Below are 20,083 nucleotides of genomic sequence, written 5' to 3'. Positions count from 1 at the left end.
TTCACTCAGCCCATTTTTCCATCTGAAAAAGGAAGTCAGTGACCAGATGATCACTAAGATTCTAAGCCAAATCCCCATTCTGTGCCTTAATTTTCTCATCTATAAAATGGGAATAATCTCTACCCATCTCTGAAGGCTAGTAAAGATCAAATGAGATAATGTGGGTATAAAAATACTCTTGTGGGGTATAACTATAAAATATTAGTTATCATTATTTGTAAAATTTAATGAATGAGATAAAAGTCTTTGGTAAACATTCTTGGTTGATTTAAATTGATTTTAACATGATTATAGCCATCAGGGCGAAAGTGAATTTAAGAGAAAAACAAGAGTGCACTAAAGGTGAGACCTCCTAAATGGGGACTCTTCATGTAGTTGGGCAAACTCGTACATCAGACATCTCCTTGGTGAGCTACGAACAGTCGCTGCAGGCCAGGCCTGTATCAATAGTCCTCATTATGGCTTTTTTACCCCACAAGGTCTACACAAAGCATTGGCCATTAGAATCCAGGCATGCCTGTTTACTCTAAGGCTTGTCCTGAGTGTTCAGTCAGCCTTTTAACAGATGTGCTGAAGAGAATTAATGTAACTCACGCCTGTTCGGCTTTCCCAGGTGCAGCATAACTAAGTCACTATAGTATTTCAAAATGTCTTTGTTACATCTTTTTTATTATCATTAGTATTATTCAGCCCTTCAAAAACCAGGTCAAGATTTCAGAAGTAAGCCACGTCTCCCTTTGATCTTCAAGATCATGGGCACACACACACACTGCCCAGCAGCCTACATCCCCACGTCTCCACTCACAATAAAAGTCGAATTAGGAAATCTTTATAGTGTCCTTGAAAGTTTCTTCTGTGTAGCACAGGGAACTATGTTCAATATCTTGTAATAACCTTTAATGAAAAATAATATGAAAACGAATATATGTATGTATATGCATGACTGGGACATTGTGCTGTACAGCAGAAATTGACACATTGTAACTGATTGGATTTCAATTAAATACATATATACATACATACATACATACATACATACATACATACATACATACATATACACATACGTAAAGTGTCCTTGAGAATCAGGACTCCCAGAGTGATTGAAGCCAGGGACAGCAAGAGGAATCCATGTCGCTCCACAGCTTTTGCCTGAAAGTCATGGTTGATCACTCTTCCAAGCCTCCAACCAAAGACTGACACTCCCTTTAATCTTACTCGGTAGATTAGTGGAGAAGCTCTTGTTGGTAAACAACCACTGACCCCAGCCTCCCTGCGGTACTCCTGCTGTGTCACCTGGCCACCTAGGCCCTCCCTCCGTACACTCCCATCACACATGTGATATTGGGAGTGCCATCTGTGCACTCACTCCAATGGATGCTTAGAATAAAAGGTTGACCAACCAAAAATGGGCGGAAGACCTAAATAGACATCTCTCCAAAGAAGACATCCAGGTGGCCAACAAGCACATGAAAAGATGCTCAACAATCACTAATTGTCAGAGAAATGCAAGTCAAAACTACAATGAGGTATCACCTCACACCAGTCAGAATGGCCATCATTAAAAAATCCACAAATGATAAAGCCTGGAGAGAGTGTGGAGAAAAAGGAACCCTCCTACACTGTTCGTGGGAATGCAGTTTGGTGCAGCCACTATGAAAAACAATATGAAGATTCCTCAAAAAACTAAAAATAGACTTACTCTATGATCCAGCAATCCCACTCCTGGGCATATACTTGAAGGAAAATATAATTCAAAAAGACACATATACCTCAATGTTCACAGCAGCACCGTTTACAATAGCCAAGACATGGAAACAACCCAAATGTTTATCAACAGATGACTGGTTAAAGATGTGAGATACACACACACACACACACACTGGAATACTACTTAGCCATAATAAAGAATAAAATAATTCCATTTGCAGCAACATGGATGGACCTGGAGACTGTCATTGTAAGTGAAGTAAATTAGAAGGAGAAAGAAAAATAACATATGATATCACAAATATGTGGAACCTAAAAAAAAGGACACAAATGAACTTATCTACAAAACAGAGAACAAACTCATGGTTACCAGGGGATAAAGTGGGTGGGAAGGGATAAACTGGGAATTCAAAATTTGCACCACTTGGGGAGTGAAGGAAATGCTAGCTATCTTAATTATGGTGGTGGTTTCATTGGTGTATACATCTATCAAAATTCATCAAATTGTACATCTGAAATATGTCTAGTTTACTGTACAGGAATCATACCATAATAAAGGTGTTTTTTAAAAAAGGTTGAACCCTAAGCAACTCACTTTTTCATCAATATACAGTTACTTAATCTACAAAGGTAGGCAGACATAGGTGGCCTTTTCCATAGGTGACCATCTGTCTTGCAACAATGTAAAAACCTTGCTGATGGAAGATACTGAGGAAGAAAGAACTTACTCTCCCCATCACCCCAAAAGCAAGAATTAGCCTAGGCCCCCAGTCCACTGACCAGCAAATCAGAAACATCCTCTTGGTATCTGACAGGCAGCCCATTAGAAAACAGGCACAACAGTGTCCAATTGTCTTAACTCTAATTCACTGTCATTGCAGGAGTTTTACTGTATTAGGTGCTCAAAAACTGTTTGTTGAGTGAATGAATAAATGTAATTTGTCTCACTCAAGAAAAAAAAAAGGAAAATAGGCATGAAAGCAAAGCCCTATGGTGCTGTTGTGAAGGGACTGGACATTATTAATAATAACATCAGACAGACACACATTACTGTATATAAAATATAAACAACAGGGACCTACTGTATAGCACAGGCAACTATACTCAATTTCTTTTAATAACATATAATGGAAATGAATCTGAAAGGAAAAAATATATATGTAAATACATGTATAACTGAATCACTTTGCTGTACACCTGAAATTAACATTGTATATCAATACACTTCAATAAAATTCTTTTAAATTAAAAAACTTACAAGAAGAAAACAAAAACAAAATTATAATAATATCATCATTATTATTATTGTAAAATCTTTGATGTTTGTAAATTAATTTATAGATTTTAAAAAGTTCTTTTCCCATCATTGATTTTTCTGCTAGGACAGCCAACTGCTTGGTAAAACACTGAATCATTTCCGTATCTATTGGTAAATAGCCACTGACCTGAGCCTCCCTGCCGTACTGTTTCTTGGGTCACCCAGACCACCAGGCCCTTCCCCTGGACTCCCTCCACCCCGCTCACACACATGTCTGTTTGAGACCCAGCAATCAAAGAGTTAACCCCCAGCCAAACAGGGGACCCCTGGGGACCTATACCAGGGCAGTGCTGTGCCCAGTGTCCATTCAGATGGGTGGGTGAACATGTCATGCTGGCTGTTAACTATTTGAGTACCTCCCTGCCTGTCAGCACTGAGGACTTTGGGATGGAACAGCCTGCACCCCACACTCTGCTCTCTGGGTCTGTGGCAGCCCCATTGTGGGAACACAAGTCAGGTGGCTCCAGAAAGCCATAGGGCAAATGCGAGTGACTGGGCAGGCCCTTCCTTAACTGCCTGGGAGGAGTGGGAAATATCCTCAGTGACTAGCACTTAAATGTGGCCTCCTTCCCTTCGGCTGCACCTCTTAAAAACCAGGTTGGGTGCCTCTTAAAAACCATAAATAATAACATATAACAGCCAAATGGGCAAGTCCCCAACCTGCCGTCTGCATCAATTTCCCTCTGTTCAATCCAATGGAGAGAGATAATAACCTATCTCAGGCTTAATTAACATCTGGGCCCTGCTGCTGGGAGAGTCCCAAACCCATGTCTCCCTGTAATTGCAAACCTTTATTTATTTGGGCACTTTGATGACAGCCACAAAATGGGAGCTACAGCCCTGACCCCACCCAGAGCCTCATACTTGCCAGCTGCCAACCTCCCCTCCCCACCCCCACCTGCTCCTCCCTATGACTCTCCTGCCTGTCTCCCCAGCCACCCCCTGTATCCCTTGCCCATAATCCCCCTGCCCAAGCCATGCTGTGCTTATAGAGCAGTTGGAATTGGAGACCTGGACTGCAGTCCCAGATCTGCTCATTACTAACTCCACCACTGTGAGATGCACTCACTGGAAATGCCCAGCACTTTGCCTGGCATACACTGGGTGCTAAACTCTTGTGGGGGCGGGGGGGGGGGGCTTCTTTTCTACTCCATTGCACTCTTTAACCCCCAGGTCTCTTATCTGAAAATTGAGTTATTGATGCTGCTGCCCTGCCTGGTTATGAGCATCAGAAGAGAAAATGGCTAACAGCATCCTTTGTAAGGTATGAGGTACCACCTACACAGAAGGGTGGTCTCCTCAGACGGAGGGAGGGTTGGAATGCCAGAGGGATCACTGACCAGATGGGCCTCCTGGGGTATTGTTCCTTGGAGGGGCCACCCCAGTCAGGGTCTAGCCTTACTGAATGCAGGTCCTGATAAGTGCTAGGTCTCCAATCCTCAAGAAGTTTGTGGGGAAACAGGATTCCCAGGAAGCAACTAGAGAAGGAAGGATCAAGCAGATGGAGCTGCCACGTGTGCAGAATCTGTCTCGGGCATGCTCGCCACTCTACCTGAGACCTAACCTGAGCCTGCCTTTCAGGTCCTTCCAGGAGGACAGCAAGGATAATTCCTCACATTTGTATCACACTTTCCCACAAAAAGTGGCTTCTATTCATGACTTCTTTTGAATTGCACAATGCCGTAAGTTTGCATAATTATCCCTTTTTACTAACGGGCACCAGACCTCAGAGAATAGCACTTCTTTGTGCAATGTCACACAGGAGTCCTTGTAGAATGGGGTGCAAACTCAGGAATGAGATGCAAACCCAAGAATGGATGCAAACCCAGACTTCTGAGCTGGCATTCTGGGCTGCTTCTTTGGAAGAGACACAGGCTTGTCGCCTTTGTTTTCTTTTCTTTCCCTCCCTTCATTTCTTCTTTTTTTTTTTTTTTTTCTTTCTTGATAATATACATTTATTTCAACTGTTTGCTGGCTTATCCCTAAACTTATCAAGGAATAATAACTAATATAGTAATGCCATATTCCATTAACACTCATACCAGTAAATTTCCGAGATAATCCTGTTTAAGTACACTAAGCCTTTTTAAAAAATACTGTCTTGAATTAAAATATTTCTAAAATGCACTATACAGCTCTTTACTTTTTAACTAGATTAGCCTATTATAAGTGTAGCATGCTAAGAAAATAAAAATCCATATAAAGTCTGCCTCTTCCACTCACCCTCTGGTCACAACAAAGATTTAGCTGGTTAACAGAGACATTTCTGATGGGACAGTGGGATCTCTCTCAGACCTCTGGGTGGGTGGTGGCGTTCACTTGGGGCCTTCTCAGAGCGTGCAGTGACCACTCACGCAACTATCCAGGTCTCCCTCTCACTGGGGAAGCAGAGCCATCCTCTCCCCGAGGTGTCCGGGCCCCCAGGTGGGAGGAGCATCTCTGTAGGAGAGAAGAACGTGGGCATCTCCCTGCAGATGGCTGGGTCTGACCAAGGAAGCGGAGCAGGACTCTCCTGGGAGGGCTTCTGATCAGTCCTGTCTGTATGTCGGGGAAGAGTTATCTCTCTGCAGCCTCACAGATCAATGTGACAAATCTCAGCAGAACTTTTCAAGAATCAGAGCTGGGCTGTCTCAGGGGAAAGAAAGATCTTCCCCATAGAGGAGACAGTCCCCCTCAAACGTTCCTTCTAGTGCTGGGCTGATATTTGCAGCATCTGTTTCTGAAAAATTACTTGAGCTCTGGGTCCTGAGCTATTCAAATCATCTCTTCAAACTGAATGATGAATATCTTCACAAACTCTTATAAATGATTTTCTCCTGATCCTCCTAAAGTCTTAGCTCATGTAAACCTGGATCGTGGTCATAAGATGAAGCAGAGGCTCCATATCTCTTCCCCAAGCCAGTGTCCCTTTCCTGCTGCTAGACTTCATTTCTTTGCTGCCCTTGCAGTCACATGCAACCACAAACTGAATTCTGGCCAGTGGAACGTGGTGAGAATTTGTGTGTGTCACTTCTAGGCCTGCCCGTTAAAACCTCCAAATGATCATGCATACTTTTTTTCTGTTTCCTGGAAGACACTCTCTGGCCGGAAGCAGGTGACCCAGAGAGAATTCCCAGGCACTAGGATAAGGGTCAGCAAACTTTTTCTGTAAAGGACCAGATGGTCAGTATTTTCGGCTTGTGGGCTACACAGTCTTTGTTGCAACTACTCAACTCTGTTGTTGTAGTGCAAAGCAGAGAGCGGATGGGTGTGACTGGTTTATCCCTAAACTTATCAAAGAATAATAACTAATAAAGTCATGCCATATTCCATTAACAGCCATACCAGTAAATTTCCCAGCTATATATGAATGGATGAGCACAACTGTGTTCCAATTAAACTTCATGTACAAAACAGCCAGCAGCCCAATTTGCCCATGTTCCCGGCTCTAAAAGACAGTGGAGCCACAATATTATAGAAAGAGCTTGGGTCCCTGAATGACTCTTTGACAATCATGAGTATTCACACTGAGTACTGCATAAGTGAGAAATTAACTCTCCTTATGTTAGGCCAGTAAGAGTATGGAATTTATTAAAGCCACCAGAACTTTTTACCTTATTTAATTGTAGAATTATAAAATAGAGGAATATTCTGTTCCTCTGGTTGCCAAGTTCATGGATCAGGAAATGGACCAATGAGGAAGAAAACCCAAATACTCTTCTGAAATGGCCTTTAGAAGTACAGGGCTGGAGAGAGGTCACAGATTGGAGATTTTCAAAAACTTCCTCCAATCTCCACCTTAAAAAAAAAAAAAAAAAAAAAAGCTCTCCAGAACCTAGATAAGGCAAAATTCTCTAACTCAGAGTCTTTGAGAAGACCACATTGATGGTTGGAAAGGATGATCATCTCCTTTGTGAAGCCCTCTATAACCACTCCTCCCTCCCTTGGTGGGTTGGGGTAGGCTGGCTGCCCCTCCTCTGTGTTCCCTTGACACTTTGCACATAAACTGACCATATCTCTTTTTAGGTTGGACATGTTTTGGTCTCTTCCATCAGATAACATCTCCATGAGAACAAGAACAGCTTCTTGTTTCCCTAGGTCCACCCCATCCCCCACCCCAGGCTTGCCCACCTCACCCCCACAGCCAGCACAGGATTGGCACACAGTAGGTGCATTGTAAATGTTTCTTTAGTGATGCAGAGAGCAGGAATGAGTGAGTTAAGACATGCACAAGTTAAGGTTAAAATTATGTAGGTAATAGGTAGGGAAACATAATTTATCATCCAAACTAGGACACTTTTGAGAGCGAAAGGTGGCTCTGCTATAATTACGGGAGGACATCAGGCACCAACGAGGACTGTCCCAGGATCTGTGGTCATCCTGGCAGAGGCTCCTGTGGATCATGGTCTCCAGCGATGTAGAGCCTGGTGACTTCTATTAGTCTAAGGACCCTTTAAGATGAAAAACAAACAAGAAAGAAAACTCAGAGTACAATGGAAAGGAAAGGGTGATGTGATTTGAAGTTTTACTTGGCAGAAGTCTGGGAGGATCAGCACAGCTCTCTCACAGCGCTGCGAGTTTTCACTGATCATTTCACACTAATGCCAACCCCAACAGCTTGAGTTTACAGTACAGCTCAGCTTCGCCCCAGAGCACAGTCCCAAGCATACACACAGGAACGCGCGTGTGCACACACACACACACAAACACACACAGAGTTCCGTCAGGACAAGAGGATCCTAAGTATTCCTGTGTGTACTCAATCCACATAGCATGTCTCCAAGGGTAACCCCAGAACTTCCACGTGTCTAGAAAACAGCCTAAAGAATCACTTTTAGAGGATTATGTCCATTTCAGGGACATCTATTTGAGAGGCAAATCAAATCATGATTGTAAATATTTGTGGAAAGTTTAGGGAAGAAGCGTGTATGTGTGTGTGTGTCTGTCTGAGTACAGAAAACTAATCACACTAGAAATACTGATCTGGACTGATCATCAAATGCTGACAAAATGAATCCCAGTACAGGGAACAAATAAAACACAGCCGGTTGCCACACTCTCCAGCCACAGCTGATGGAAGAGACTGGGCTGCACATGGAGCCCGAGGCTCAGGTGGATATCCAGAGCTTCAGGTGGAAATTTAGCCCATAATCGTTCCACATAAAACGTGCCATTTATACACCCACCTACTGTTTCCTGTACTTAATAGATTACTTCTTCATTTTTGCCTGTTTTCCCTCCTTGGATCCTGGAATATGTCATGAAAAATGTCCCTGCCCGTGTACACATTCGCTCTGTGGAGGAGCCCCACTGAGGCTCACTCATTCCAACTGTGTTATTTCAATCTGAATATTCCAGCAGCCACCACTCCTTTCCTGCACGGTGCTTTACACAGAGCATTTACTCAACCAACATTTGGATTTTGAGCCTCAAAACAACCTGAGAGATAGCTGTTAAACTACCTCCATTTCCCAGAAAGAACTGGCCCCACGAGGAAACTTGCCCAAGGTCTAAGAGCTCATGTGTGGAGAAAACCAAGACTACAACCAGGTTTAAGCCCAGGTCTCTCTCAGTTATACCCACAGCCTTGCCCACAAGAATCCTACCTCCCACCATACCCTAGCCCCACCAATCACACATTTGCCAGGTAACATTGGACATTTGCTAAGACCTGGGTCAAAGGAATGAAGTGGCAGAGATACAGTGTAAGACTAAAACCTCTTTTGACTTCATCAGTATGAACGCTTCCAAAAGGGTCTGCCCAGCCACGGGGTCTGCGAGCTTCCTTCATCAGCAACACGGCTACAGATGCGAAAGGAACAGCCCCACGTACCTTGGGGGCACCACACAGCTCATTCGGACAAGCAGTGTGGTTTGGCACAGAAGCACCTGATCACATGGTGCTCTTTTAAAGAGATGAGCTCTTCTCCTGGAAATCAGGTAGTGTGAGTGGTTGTCTCTGGGAATTAAGGACACTGAGGGCAAGTTGGCATGCAAAGGCTAAGAGAAGTTTATCTGCAGAAGAAGCCTTGGGGGAGGACAGACAGCAGCTGTGGAAAAGAACTGCTGATGGTTTTGTAGATCTTTAGGTGGTGCCTGGGAATCGTTTGCAAGCCCAGAACTGGCACACAGAACCAAGAGGGTTGAAACGTTTTATACAGAGACTAGTTAATAACTTAATGGCCATGTACATAGCAATATGTATGCAGGTGTATGTCTGTGAGCTATTAATGTTATTAATTTTCATAAAAGCTGGAAAGTAGGGGGTGGGGGCAGGAAATGCTATATCTCTGCAGAACCCAGTGGCCTTACCCATGCTCCCTCCTTGAACTCATGTGACCTTGGAAACATCACTTTCTCTTTGTGTATGAATTCAGACGTAAGAGAAATATGGCTTATGATGCTAGAACACCTGCAACGTTAGAAGAGGTATTCCCTGCACCACAATATTTCTTCCTGCCTTCTCTAGCTTCCTCCCATCGAAGTGACTGAAATTCTCTTATTGCTTGGCCTTTTATATCTCAAAGGCTTTTAATATTCAAGAGTCCCCTATTAAAATGTCAACTCCATGAAAAGGCCATTTAGGTAAGAATTTGGAACTCACTGTAGGCCAAGAAACAATAAATAGCTTGGGAGGCAAAAGTGTGGAAGGGAGGAGGGCCCTGCGATTCACCCACATACAGCCAGCCCACGTCACCAAGGAAATATGGCTCCCAGCGTTACCATTGAGGGTTCCTGAAAGGCAGCAGTGTGGCATCTTGGAAGGAGACTGGGAGGAAGTAGAAGCCTGAGTTCTAATCGTGGCTCTCTTATAAGCTCCTTGCAACACCTGAACAAGTCCTTTCCCTTCTGAGCCTCAGTGTCCTCATTTTAAAAGGAAGGGACTGGTCTAGAAGAGCGCTGAGTTTCCGTCTGAATCTCAGGCTCTCAGGGAAGGTAGACGATCTTGGTGTGAGCTGGTGACCTCTTGAGCCATTCATTGTTGGCTAATCCTGGAACAGAGGGGAGGGAAAATCCCCAACAGGCAGCAAAGAACAAATTCCCCTAGGAGAGGGAGGGATCTGGGATTGGGGAGGGTCCTGGAGCAGGGAGGAGTGAGCGGGGGTAGGGAAGCAAGCCCCAGGATGCCAACTCCCTCTTGTTCCCAGACTTGTTGAAGGTGAGTCCTGGTCTCCATCATTAGGAGAACAAAACACCATGCTGCCAGGTGCCCTCATGGCCTTTGATCAGACATCTGGGCTCTGCCACATTTCCTTGGATAGGGGCTGGGTACCAAACTAACTCATCCCAACCCAGAAGATACAGGGAAAAGAGTGTAGGAATTGGAGTCAGGAGACCTGAATTCTGGCCCCAACTTGCTAAGTGATCTTAGGCAAGTTAGTTTATGTTCCCTTACCTGGCCCTTAGATTCAGTATCAGTCCACATTTTAGGACACACCATGGCCTCCAAGTTTTGAGGTAGTGAAAGAAATGCTAACAGGCATCTCCTGCTCTGGCTTGGCCAGGGGAACATCACCTCCGCATCAGACTCTGGTGAGGATCCAGGCCACCGTGAGTTCTAAAGATGAGCCCTGTCCCTGGAGCCCCAGACAGTTTCTAGCTTGCAGTCAGAGGTTCCTTCTATTCTTACCCACTAAGGGAACAGAAACACACTTGACCTTAACCTTTGCTCCTTCTTTAATTCAGAACATTAGTTTTGCTGTTATCAAATCCAACCCATCCATTTCACCTATGAGAATCCTGAGGCTAGTGAGGGAAAGTGACTTGACTGGGTCAATGCAGAGTCCAGATCACTTCAAGGCCTGAATCCAAGGCTCTTCCTACAGGCTTTCTGCCATACCACATTATATGAGCCTTCATATGGTGCAAATTACAGGGATTTGGGCAATAACCTTAGTGACTGCAATTCCATTCAAAGCCAAGTCCAAGTAAACCATCTTTCTCCAAACCAGAACCACCCCTCCCTAAGAAAGTCAGGGAAGTGCCAAGGAAAATCTTGAGAATTAATTCTACCTTATGGAGAGTTGAGGAATCAATTGAATACCAATCTTCCCTCCTTTCCAAACGTATAACCTTAAAACCTTGGCCCCTCCATCTGAGTGATGACCTTGAGCTTTATCAAGCTTCTAACCTGGAGAAATACCCCTTTACTCCTTCTTTAACATTTTCTGAGTACCTACTAGGTGCTGGGCTCTGTGCTAAGTGTGGTGAATCAGAGATGCCTGAAGTCGCAGCCTGTCCTCAGAGAACTCAGCCAACCAGAAAGGATACAGATGATTAATAAACATGGTGCAATGGAAAGAGCTCCCCCACCCTCCAACTATACCTGCTCTTCTAGGGCGAGGTCTTACCAGGCCAGATCTCAGGGGTGGAAGCGAGAGGAGACCAAGTTCCTCTGGGGGGTGCCACCCCACCCACTGAGAGCATCCTTGCCAGGAAGACAGACACCTGACCCCTCTACCTCCAGCATCGTAAAGCTAATAGACACTTATGCCCACTTGGCGGTGGGAGTGGCATGTTGATGAATGGCATGAAGTTTATCATCCAGCACCTACCATGTATAAAATATAGAGGTACATAAGAAAAGGGGAAAACAGAATAATTCAACTGCCGGTAGCTGCCAGCCCAAAGCTAAAAATCTGGTTTTAAGTCATAGAAACTGGAGGAATGTGAAAAGAGCATGGGTTTAGGAGTTTGGACCCCTGGGTCTTGGGGTCTCCAGGTATAACCGTGGGCAGGACATTACCCTCTCTGTGCCTCATTTGTTCATTTCTAAGTTGGGGAGCAGGGCCAGAGCATGCCCTAGAATTGCAGGACTAGTGCTAACAGATGACTGTGTGCTTAGTTTGTTTTTCCCTTCAAGTTTGGGCTTTCTTTTCTTTGATGTGATTAAAGTCTGAGCTAGTTTTGTGGGAAGGAGGAAAAATGAAGCCAGGATCAGGTGGGAAGCTGGGTCATCAGAGAAGCAGGAAGGGAATGATGTGTTACAGGAGGAAGTGGAGTGGGACAGAGATGAAGAGGACAGGTAGGAAAAGGGGCGGTGGAAAGGGCAGCTCTCCCGGGGGGTTGGAAACAAGGACCTTTGCTGGTGTTACTGAACAGCCCTGGAGAGGTGAAGGAATGGATGCCAAGCTCCAGGGCCACTTAGCTATTCAAACTACCAAAATGATGGTTAGTCAATGCTGTTGAAATTGGGTCACTCCAAAACTGGTGGAAGGGGATGGGGGGAGGGAGAGCGCTGGTCTTAGGCACATTGTGAACATGGATGAGCCAACGAGAGCAGAAAGGACCCCAGGTTACAATAAAGCCAGATCCAGATGCAGCCAAGTGCAGAGAAACCTGGTGCCAAGAGCACAGAGCGCCCTGGCCCCAGTGGCCTCCTGCCCACCAGGAGCCCTGAGTAGCTTCGCACGTGTCGGACTCTGCTCCCAGCCCCAGCCGTCCGCACACATTGCAAGCTCCATCACACATCACCTACCAGCGGATGCTAGGGCTGCCGACGCGTGCCACACAGAGGAAAGGGTTCTGCTCACTGCATTACTAACTCCTGTTAGAAACGGGGGCAACTGGCTCCTAATAGAATTGTTATGTTTCTCAGGGTCCTGGGTGACTCCAGTGAGGTTTCTTTTTCATCTCCAGTGTGATGCCAGGGGTGGATTCTACCAGCTAGTTCCCTCTCCTTTCAGAAGCAGATCCCTTAAAAGCAGCTCTGTCCCTGGGAAGCCATTGTGCTTTCTTAGTATAACAGAGCCTTTCTAATTTGTTTAAAATCTACTCTTCTGCTGACTGTGGGGCAGTGAGAGGGAGTTCTTCTTTCGGGAGGAGTGTGTGTGTGTGTGTGTGTGTGTGTGTGTGTGTGTGTGTGTGTAGAGCAGGGGTTCTCTGATACTAATAGTTGAGGGGGAACATAATACTATTGTTTATTTTACACCACCCTACTCCTCCCTCCTTCTCCCGCAACACACACAACAAATTGTACAAATGAACATGTGATGTTTGTGCCGGGAGAGGTTGAGGACTATCTCTGTGGACGCAGGCAGCCAACCTCTGCAACCATCTCTCTTGCCGCCGGAAGTCACTTGTTTCTTCGTGCAGTCAGTGCTGCGTTGTTGGACACAGGGGACAACTTAGGCTGGGGAGGAGTGTGGCAAGGGTCTCACTGCATTTAAAGTACCATCCGGTTGTAAAGGAGAAACACGAGCCTCACCCTGCAAGACGGAAAAGCGGAGTTTGATGAGTAAAGCAGACCTCAGTGCTTTCTGGAATGTGTATTTCATCTACTTCGTTATGCGTTTGTCACATACTCTTTTCCCTCTGACTGTTAGGAGTAAATTAGCTTTGGGATTTTTTTTTTCATTCAAAACATCTCTCCTTACACTAGTGATATCATCCCTGGAAGACTGAGATGTAAGAAGAGGTGAATCATGTATCACCTTCACCTCTCTTCTAGAGTTACATCAGCCAGAGCCCTGGGGTGCGGTGGGGATAAAAGCCAAAAAGCTGCGGGGAGGTAGGAGGGGCGGGGCGGGCAGCAGGGGGGAGGGAAAGAGGCAGCTAGTTCTTTTGCAGTCTTATTTTCTCCTTCTTTCTTAACCCCTAAACCCCCTTCCCTATTGATCAACCACATAACAGGAAAAATCAGGCTTTAAAGAGACAATTGCCTTATATTTAATGATGGTGTTGGTTTAAATGTCATTTGTCTGAACTTTCTGATCAATCACCATGCCCCCATCAGCCACAGAAGAAAGCCACCGGCATTCTCACTGGACACATCGGTTGGATTAAGAAGGAAGACCTGCAGACCCTGCCTCACCCCCAGGTAGAAGTCAAATAATCTTCACCCTGTTTCACATTCTCATCAATTTCAAGCAACAGAGGAACTTGGCGGGGCGTAGAAACAATTTGAAATGTGGAATCTAATCATGTAAAATAGTGACTGCCCACACAGTCAACCTTCCTGTCCTCTCTCTACCTGGGGGTTTGAAAATGTCATTCAGTAATGTGTATCTACGGTATTCAAGGAAAGAGACAGGGACCCTCAACCAAATCAAAATATAATACAAGATAAATATGAGATGCACCTTGTGCTCATCCCCTTAAGAAGTGACTCCGAATATTTTTTAATTTCCCACCTACCCACCCTTTGCTTTTTAAAGATTATCTTTTGCCTGAACTACTTCTGTTAATTAGGAAGAAAATCTCTCTCCCCACCCCAGCTTGCCCCCGCCCCACTTCCTCTATGGTTCCAGTGAATTCCAGACTCCTTAGGATCTCTGGGTCTAGCTGCTCAGAACATATTTATGATGAAAACAAAGCCAAGCCTCAGGACACCAGGGAAGGCCAGGAGCGCGATCCATTTCTACAACACTGGAAAAGGGGCCCATAAGGGCAAAGGGAAAAAAATCATTTGCAGAAGGCACAGTTTTGGCAGCATCTTATTACAGCTTCCAGCTGATCGGGTGGAGTCTAACTAAAGACATCTGTTTGGAGTTTACAACAGAAACAAACACACAGAAAGCCTGAAAACCCTAAGACACACACACAGACCAAGCTCTAACAGACTTTCTCCGCCTTGACCGCCACACCACGCTCCCACTGGGTCATGCTGGCTTATAGAAGGAAAGGAAATGGACTCTTTCACCCGCACCCCCCACCCCCACCCCACCTGCATCGAGACACGACCGGAACTTCTGACTTTCCTCTCTCCTTGATTTTCCTCCCAGTAGAAACAGAGATCATCTCACTCCTCAGAGAGCCCCACAGGAACTTCCTTTAGGTCTCAAGTTCGTCTTTAAAGCTCCTTGAGCTGTTTGTGAAGGAAAAAGTGAACCACAGAAAGAGGTGGTAAAACCTCAGAAGCCCTTGAAAGTCACCCCTCCTTAAGTAACCTCACAAGTCTGGGAATGAGGCACAGAACTCACCCGGCATCTCCAAGAATTAACTCAAAGAGGCCAGAAAAAGCCCACACTCACACAACTGAAAAAGTGAAGAATACGGGCCCAGCTGAGGACCCAGAGTTGCAAACGACCAGAAAGGCCCCAGACTATGCATAAAGTGAGTCCCCCTTCGCTCATCACCTCCGCAAAGGCCAGAGCCTGTCCTCCCACACCATCCCAGCCATGCTCACACCCTCTCCCCCAGCGCCCCCACAGCCAAGCATTTTCTGACGCAGTTCTAGACGCTCACCTGTTCTGTTCAATTTTCCTCTTTATTCTCTCCCCACTGGCGTGCAAACAGAACCAGAGCAGTGCTACTCTTAAAAAATAACAAAATGTTTTATACACATTTCTGTATATACAACTGAACAGCATTTTACATGTCCCTTTTGCACAGCAAAAGATATAAACATTCAACTCTGAGAACACAGTTATGTACAAAAAAATGTCAAAAATACTTCACAACAGTGCAAAAATATTTTACACAGTATCATGGAGTGAGACCTTTTGAGCAGGAGGAAGGTGTGTGTGTTTCTAAAAGAAAACTCCTTTTTAAGATAATAGATGTCTTTAACTGTAAACAAAATGCAACTTTTTTCTCCCCCTCCCCCCCTAAACAGTTATTTGAGGAATTTGGCAGGAATTTCAGGGGTCTGATTCTGAGGTAAACAACTCAAGCTCTTGCACCAAAAAGATTGGGGGCTAGGAGGTTGGCATTAAAGCCTCAAACATTGTGAGAGCAAATTCTTATTTCTTTTTTTAAATGACATGTCAATGACAGAGCTAGGCCGCTCCCAGCTGGGGGACGGGGAGGAAGTTAACCCCTCCTCCTCAGGCCCCAGCTGCTCCACAAACAGGAAACTGGCCGGCAGGCACCTCACGCCTGCCGGGCTTTGCTAACACCAGCGGCCCTTCCCTTCCCCCGACCCCAGAGTGCTGCCTCTTTCCCCTTCTTTGTAGGGTTCCCCCGCCCCTGCACATCTCCGCATATTTCCGCGTGCAATCGGGGCCCCGCTTCAAACAGAGCCAAATGTATAGAGAGGGGAGGCGGGTGTCTGGGCCTCAAGTGTCCCATTTCCCCTTTCCTGGGGGATGAGGGCGGTAAGGAGGTGGTGGAGAGACGGGTGGGGGTCACGTTGGGGCGCTAGGGGCGCGCACTGGACTTTGGTGGGAGCTCAGCCCGAGTGGAGCTCGTCTAGGCTGGCGCAGTCGTTAGAGCCCGACGGGTCTCCAGCGCTGGCAGTGGTGGCGTCCGGGCCCCCGCCTTCGATGGAGCTCTCGCTGCCGGTACTCTCGCCCGACAGCAGGCGAGTCACCCGCAAGTCGGCCTGTAGGCTGCGCACGTCGTTGCCGAAGCTGAGCTCTCCCAGATCGTTAATAAGCTGCGACAGTTCGGCCTTCATGTCGGAGGCGCTACCCAGCAGCAGAGGCGGCGGTCCAGCCTCAGGGCCATGGGAGACCCCGCCGCCCCCCAGCGCCTCCTCGCGGCCACCCTCCAGCGTGTCCAGCAAGTCCCCGCATTCGAAGTGCATGGTCACCACCAGCGCCCGCTGCTCCTCCTCGGCCTCATGCTCAGCCGTGACTCCTTCTCTGGCTCGATCCTTCTCCTCCTCCGGGCAGCCCTCGGTGTGCTCCTCTTCCTCTTCCTCCTGCAGCTCCTGCTCCTGCTCCTGCTGTTCGCCAAGCAGGTCCTCGGTGATGGAGCCGAGCTTGGGCGCGCTGCGGCTGCGCTCCACCGGCGGCTTGTAGCAGCAGGGTCCGTGCAGAAGCAGCTTGCGCAGCGGCACTAGCGGGATGGTGTGCGCGCCCACCAGCTCCTGCTGCTGGTGACGCGCGTCGTCCCGCCGCTTGAGCCGTTTAAACTCCGCTAGAGCATTGGCAGACGTCTGGTAGAGCAGCAGGGCCATAGCCTGCGCCTTCTCGGGCTTGGACACCAGCACCGCGTGGCACCGCAGCATTACCGCCTTGTGCTTGAGCTCGTGCCGGTACACCCAGGCGAAGACCTTGGGCAGCCGCGCGTCCGCCACGCAGTAGGTAACGCGGTGCAGCAGGTAGAGGTGGCCCGGGCGGCGCAGCGCGCGCTCCTCGGCGTGCACCATGCGGATACCCTGCGCACTCACAGTCAGCTTCATCTTGGTGCCCTGACGGCCCGCCTCGCTCTTGCTCCAGATCTTGCCCACCGCTAGGTCGGTGCAGCCGTCGCCGCGCGCCTGGATGGTGGTGGCATTGCCCAAGTAGAGCACAGTGTAAGTGGGGTCCTCACTAGTGATGTGCAGCTTCTTGCGCTTCGAGCGGAACATGCTGCCCACCCGGCTGAGCGCGCCTTCGGGGCACGCCCGCGCCAGCGAGCTGAGCGCGGAGTAGTGCAGGCTCACCGCGTAGCCCTTGGGCTTGGACGCCTGCCGTGGCGGCGCCTCGGCCAACAGCTCGAACTTGTGCTTCTTCCACGGCAGCATCTCCGGAGGGCGCCCCCGCGCAGCTGGGAGGCGGCGGCCGAGGGCCGGGTGCGAGCCCGGCTGAGCCACCCGCCCTGGCCGGGCTCGGCCCGGGCAAGACTGAAAAATAAAACTCTGCTGGGAGTGGCCCAGTCGGAGGGAGTAGGGGCGGGGGAGTAAGGGGTGTATAGTGCTCCGGAACCCCGCCGAAAGAGGTAGGGGTAGAATTTTAAAAGAGAAGAAAATATTTAACTGCTAGAGTAGGAGGTGGGAGAAAAGGCGCACATAGATTTACCCCAGCGTGGGCAGGACGAGGGCAAACAAAATGAGAAAGACAGCGCAAGAGTGGAGAGGAAAATATCTTTAGAAAAAGAGATGAGCGCGTGCAAATAAATGAGGGAGCCCCAGCAAAAGCAGCCGGGATGGTGCGAGAATACGCAGGAACTCCTCGGCGAAGATGAAAAGGGCCCTCCTCTCACACTCACACAGTCCCTGGGGATAGGGCCACAAACGGCGGAAACTCAACCGCCGAGTGTGCCCAGGGGCCAATGCTCCCCACCTCCAAGGAGTGCTGGAGGCAGAGAGCCCCTCGGCTGAAAGAGTCCCAGAATCAGCTGCTTGCCCCAAGTGCGCTCAGTTGGTGGGTCCGGCTGTCCGCGGCGGGCCCCGCGCAGCAGTCCCGCCGTGGCTCACTGCATCTTCGCTCCGGCAGGACACCGGGGACTCGGGCTTGGCCGGTTCATGGTCCAGGCTGGCTCGGCCAGGGCAACGCGAGGCTCCGAGGGCCGGGCGCGCGCATGGTCGGCTCCGGGGACTGTCGCTACCTCATTTCTTCCCTCTGGAGGGTGTCCGACTCCACTCCCGCGATCCCCTCGCTCCGCTGCCCGCCTTTGCAGCGCGCCCCCTCCGGTGTCGCGAGCGGTAGCCACCTCGCCAGCCTCACATCCTTGCTGTCCGAGAGGAAGATCTCGGGTAAATATAGGCCGGCGCGAACCATTCGCCGAGCGGGGATAGGGGAGGAGCGGAGAAGAGGATCCGTTTCAGGCTCCGACGCCCCACGGATTCTTGGTCTCTTAAAGAGATCAGATTGCAGCCACTGGTCTAGGGAAAGAGGAGACCGATTCAATCTGGCAAATACATCCCATATTTACCAGCATCTCTTTTATCTACAGAAATCGCCAAGACCTGGGGTTACCCCGCGGGAAAAGCCACTTGAATTCTGATACTCCACCCCCAGGCTGAATTGCAACCTCACTGAATAAATGTATGTCTCTATCGAAACTTCTGGGGGAGGTGGTGGAAGGTGGGATTTAAACTATAATTTAATATGCAAAAAGGTTGGAGAAATAGTGATTCTTTCCGTGTGTGATAACTTTCTGAGAATAACTGGGTGCTGTTTTTTTTTTCTTTTTCAGAATTTTATTCTATTAAAGAAAATAAAGAAGAGCAAACACACCCCGAGACTTATCTTTCACTACCTTGGAGCCATTTCTCCACAGGTAAAGAGCAGGAAGTGAAAAGAGAAATGAGTGGTAATAAGACGATTGGAGGGAACACTGTAGTATATAGTTGATTTTAAAAAGGTGCTTCCAGCTCCGAACCCCCAGTAGTGTCCCCTTCTTGGGTCAGGTCTCAAGGTAGAGCAGTTTTCTGAGATGTATACAATTTCTAAGTAATGCTTGTGTGTGGTTAGAACTCAGTTTACTTCGCAAGCCAGTCATTCAATTTTATTACAGCATTGTCACATTATGGATAAGAATTCCTAGTAAAAATTCAAATGACATTTTTTTATTTGTGTCAAATAATGCCCAGCCACCCACTACCAGGAATGATTAGCACTAATCATTCTCTTCTCTTGTGTCAGCTGGACAATGTTGCTTTAATCATCTGACCAGCTTGACCTTTGGCTTGTTAACTCATTTCTGGGCTCTTGGAATAACTGGCTTGCCTCTGTGGTCTGCTCAGTCAAAGCAAAAACACTTCAAGCTGGAATGTGTGATATGTCCAGATGAGACCCTGCATCAAAGTCTCAGAGTCATGGGTGCTGAGTTTCAATTTAACTAACTTTCCTGAGTACCTTTGGGTACCAGGCCCTAAGCTGGGAGCAGACCCAATTCCTGTCTCCCAGAAGCTCCCATTCCAATGAAGGATGTAAACTCCACCCAATGCTGGGCTTCCACTGGAATGTAGATTCTATGAGAGCATCCTATATCCCCCAGGGCCTGATACAAATGGGCACTACTTAATTGTTGAATGAATGTATGAAATATGGATGTGAACAAGAAGACAGAGTGGCTAAATGCCCTGAGAAAGACCTAAAGTACTATGAGAAGCTGGAATAAAGGTTCTTTGTGACTAAGAAAATCAGAGAAGTTTCCACAGAAGTGGTGATGTTTGTAGAACGAAGAGGGTTTTGCCAAGCAGGGAAGAATTAAGGGGCTTTCCAGATATAGAGAAGAGAAAGATTATAAAATATAAAAATGGATGCAAATGTGCAGTTGAAGATGGCATTTAATGATTGTAACAATGAAATAAGAAAATTTCCTGATCAAACAAGGAAGTTTCCTGATCAACCTTTCCCCTCTCCTAGTCTCTGAAGGAAAGAATGTCCTTTTGATGGTTGGCTGGCCCCAGAGTGCCATTAGACCAGAGCTATAATACCTTACTCCTCAGCTGCTGATGGGTTAGTGGAGACACTGTATTGG

The 20,083-nt window shown here is 47.4% G+C and overlaps 1 protein-coding gene across 1 annotated transcript; it reads right to left on the bottom strand.

Moving 5' to 3' along the window:
* Window positions 1-15,196: 15,196 nt before the first annotated feature.
* On the bottom strand, window positions 15,197-18,343 carry FAM43A (family with sequence similarity 43 member A). Its single transcript, XM_010994390.3, has one exon. It carries the CDS (start codon window positions 17,397-17,399, stop codon window positions 16,119-16,121), a length of 1,281 nt encoding a protein of 426 aa, XP_010992692.2. The 5' UTR covers window positions 17,400-18,343; the 3' UTR covers window positions 15,197-16,118.
* Between the last annotated feature and the right edge of the window lie 1,740 nt (window positions 18,344-20,083).

Source organism: Camelus dromedarius, chromosome 2, assembly GCF_036321535.1.
Source record: "Camelus dromedarius isolate mCamDro1 chromosome 2, mCamDro1.pat, whole genome shotgun sequence".
NCBI classification, from domain to species: Eukaryota; Metazoa; Chordata; class Mammalia; order Artiodactyla; family Camelidae; genus Camelus; species Camelus dromedarius.
Note: the sequence above shows the minus strand (reverse complement) of the source record. Positions and strands in the feature narration are given on the sequence as shown.

Coding starts and splice junctions, on each gene's coding strand:
- FAM43A (XM_010994390.3), bottom strand. CDS start 17,399: ATGCTGCCGTGGAAGAAGCACAAGTTCGAGCTGTTGGCCGAGGCGCCG.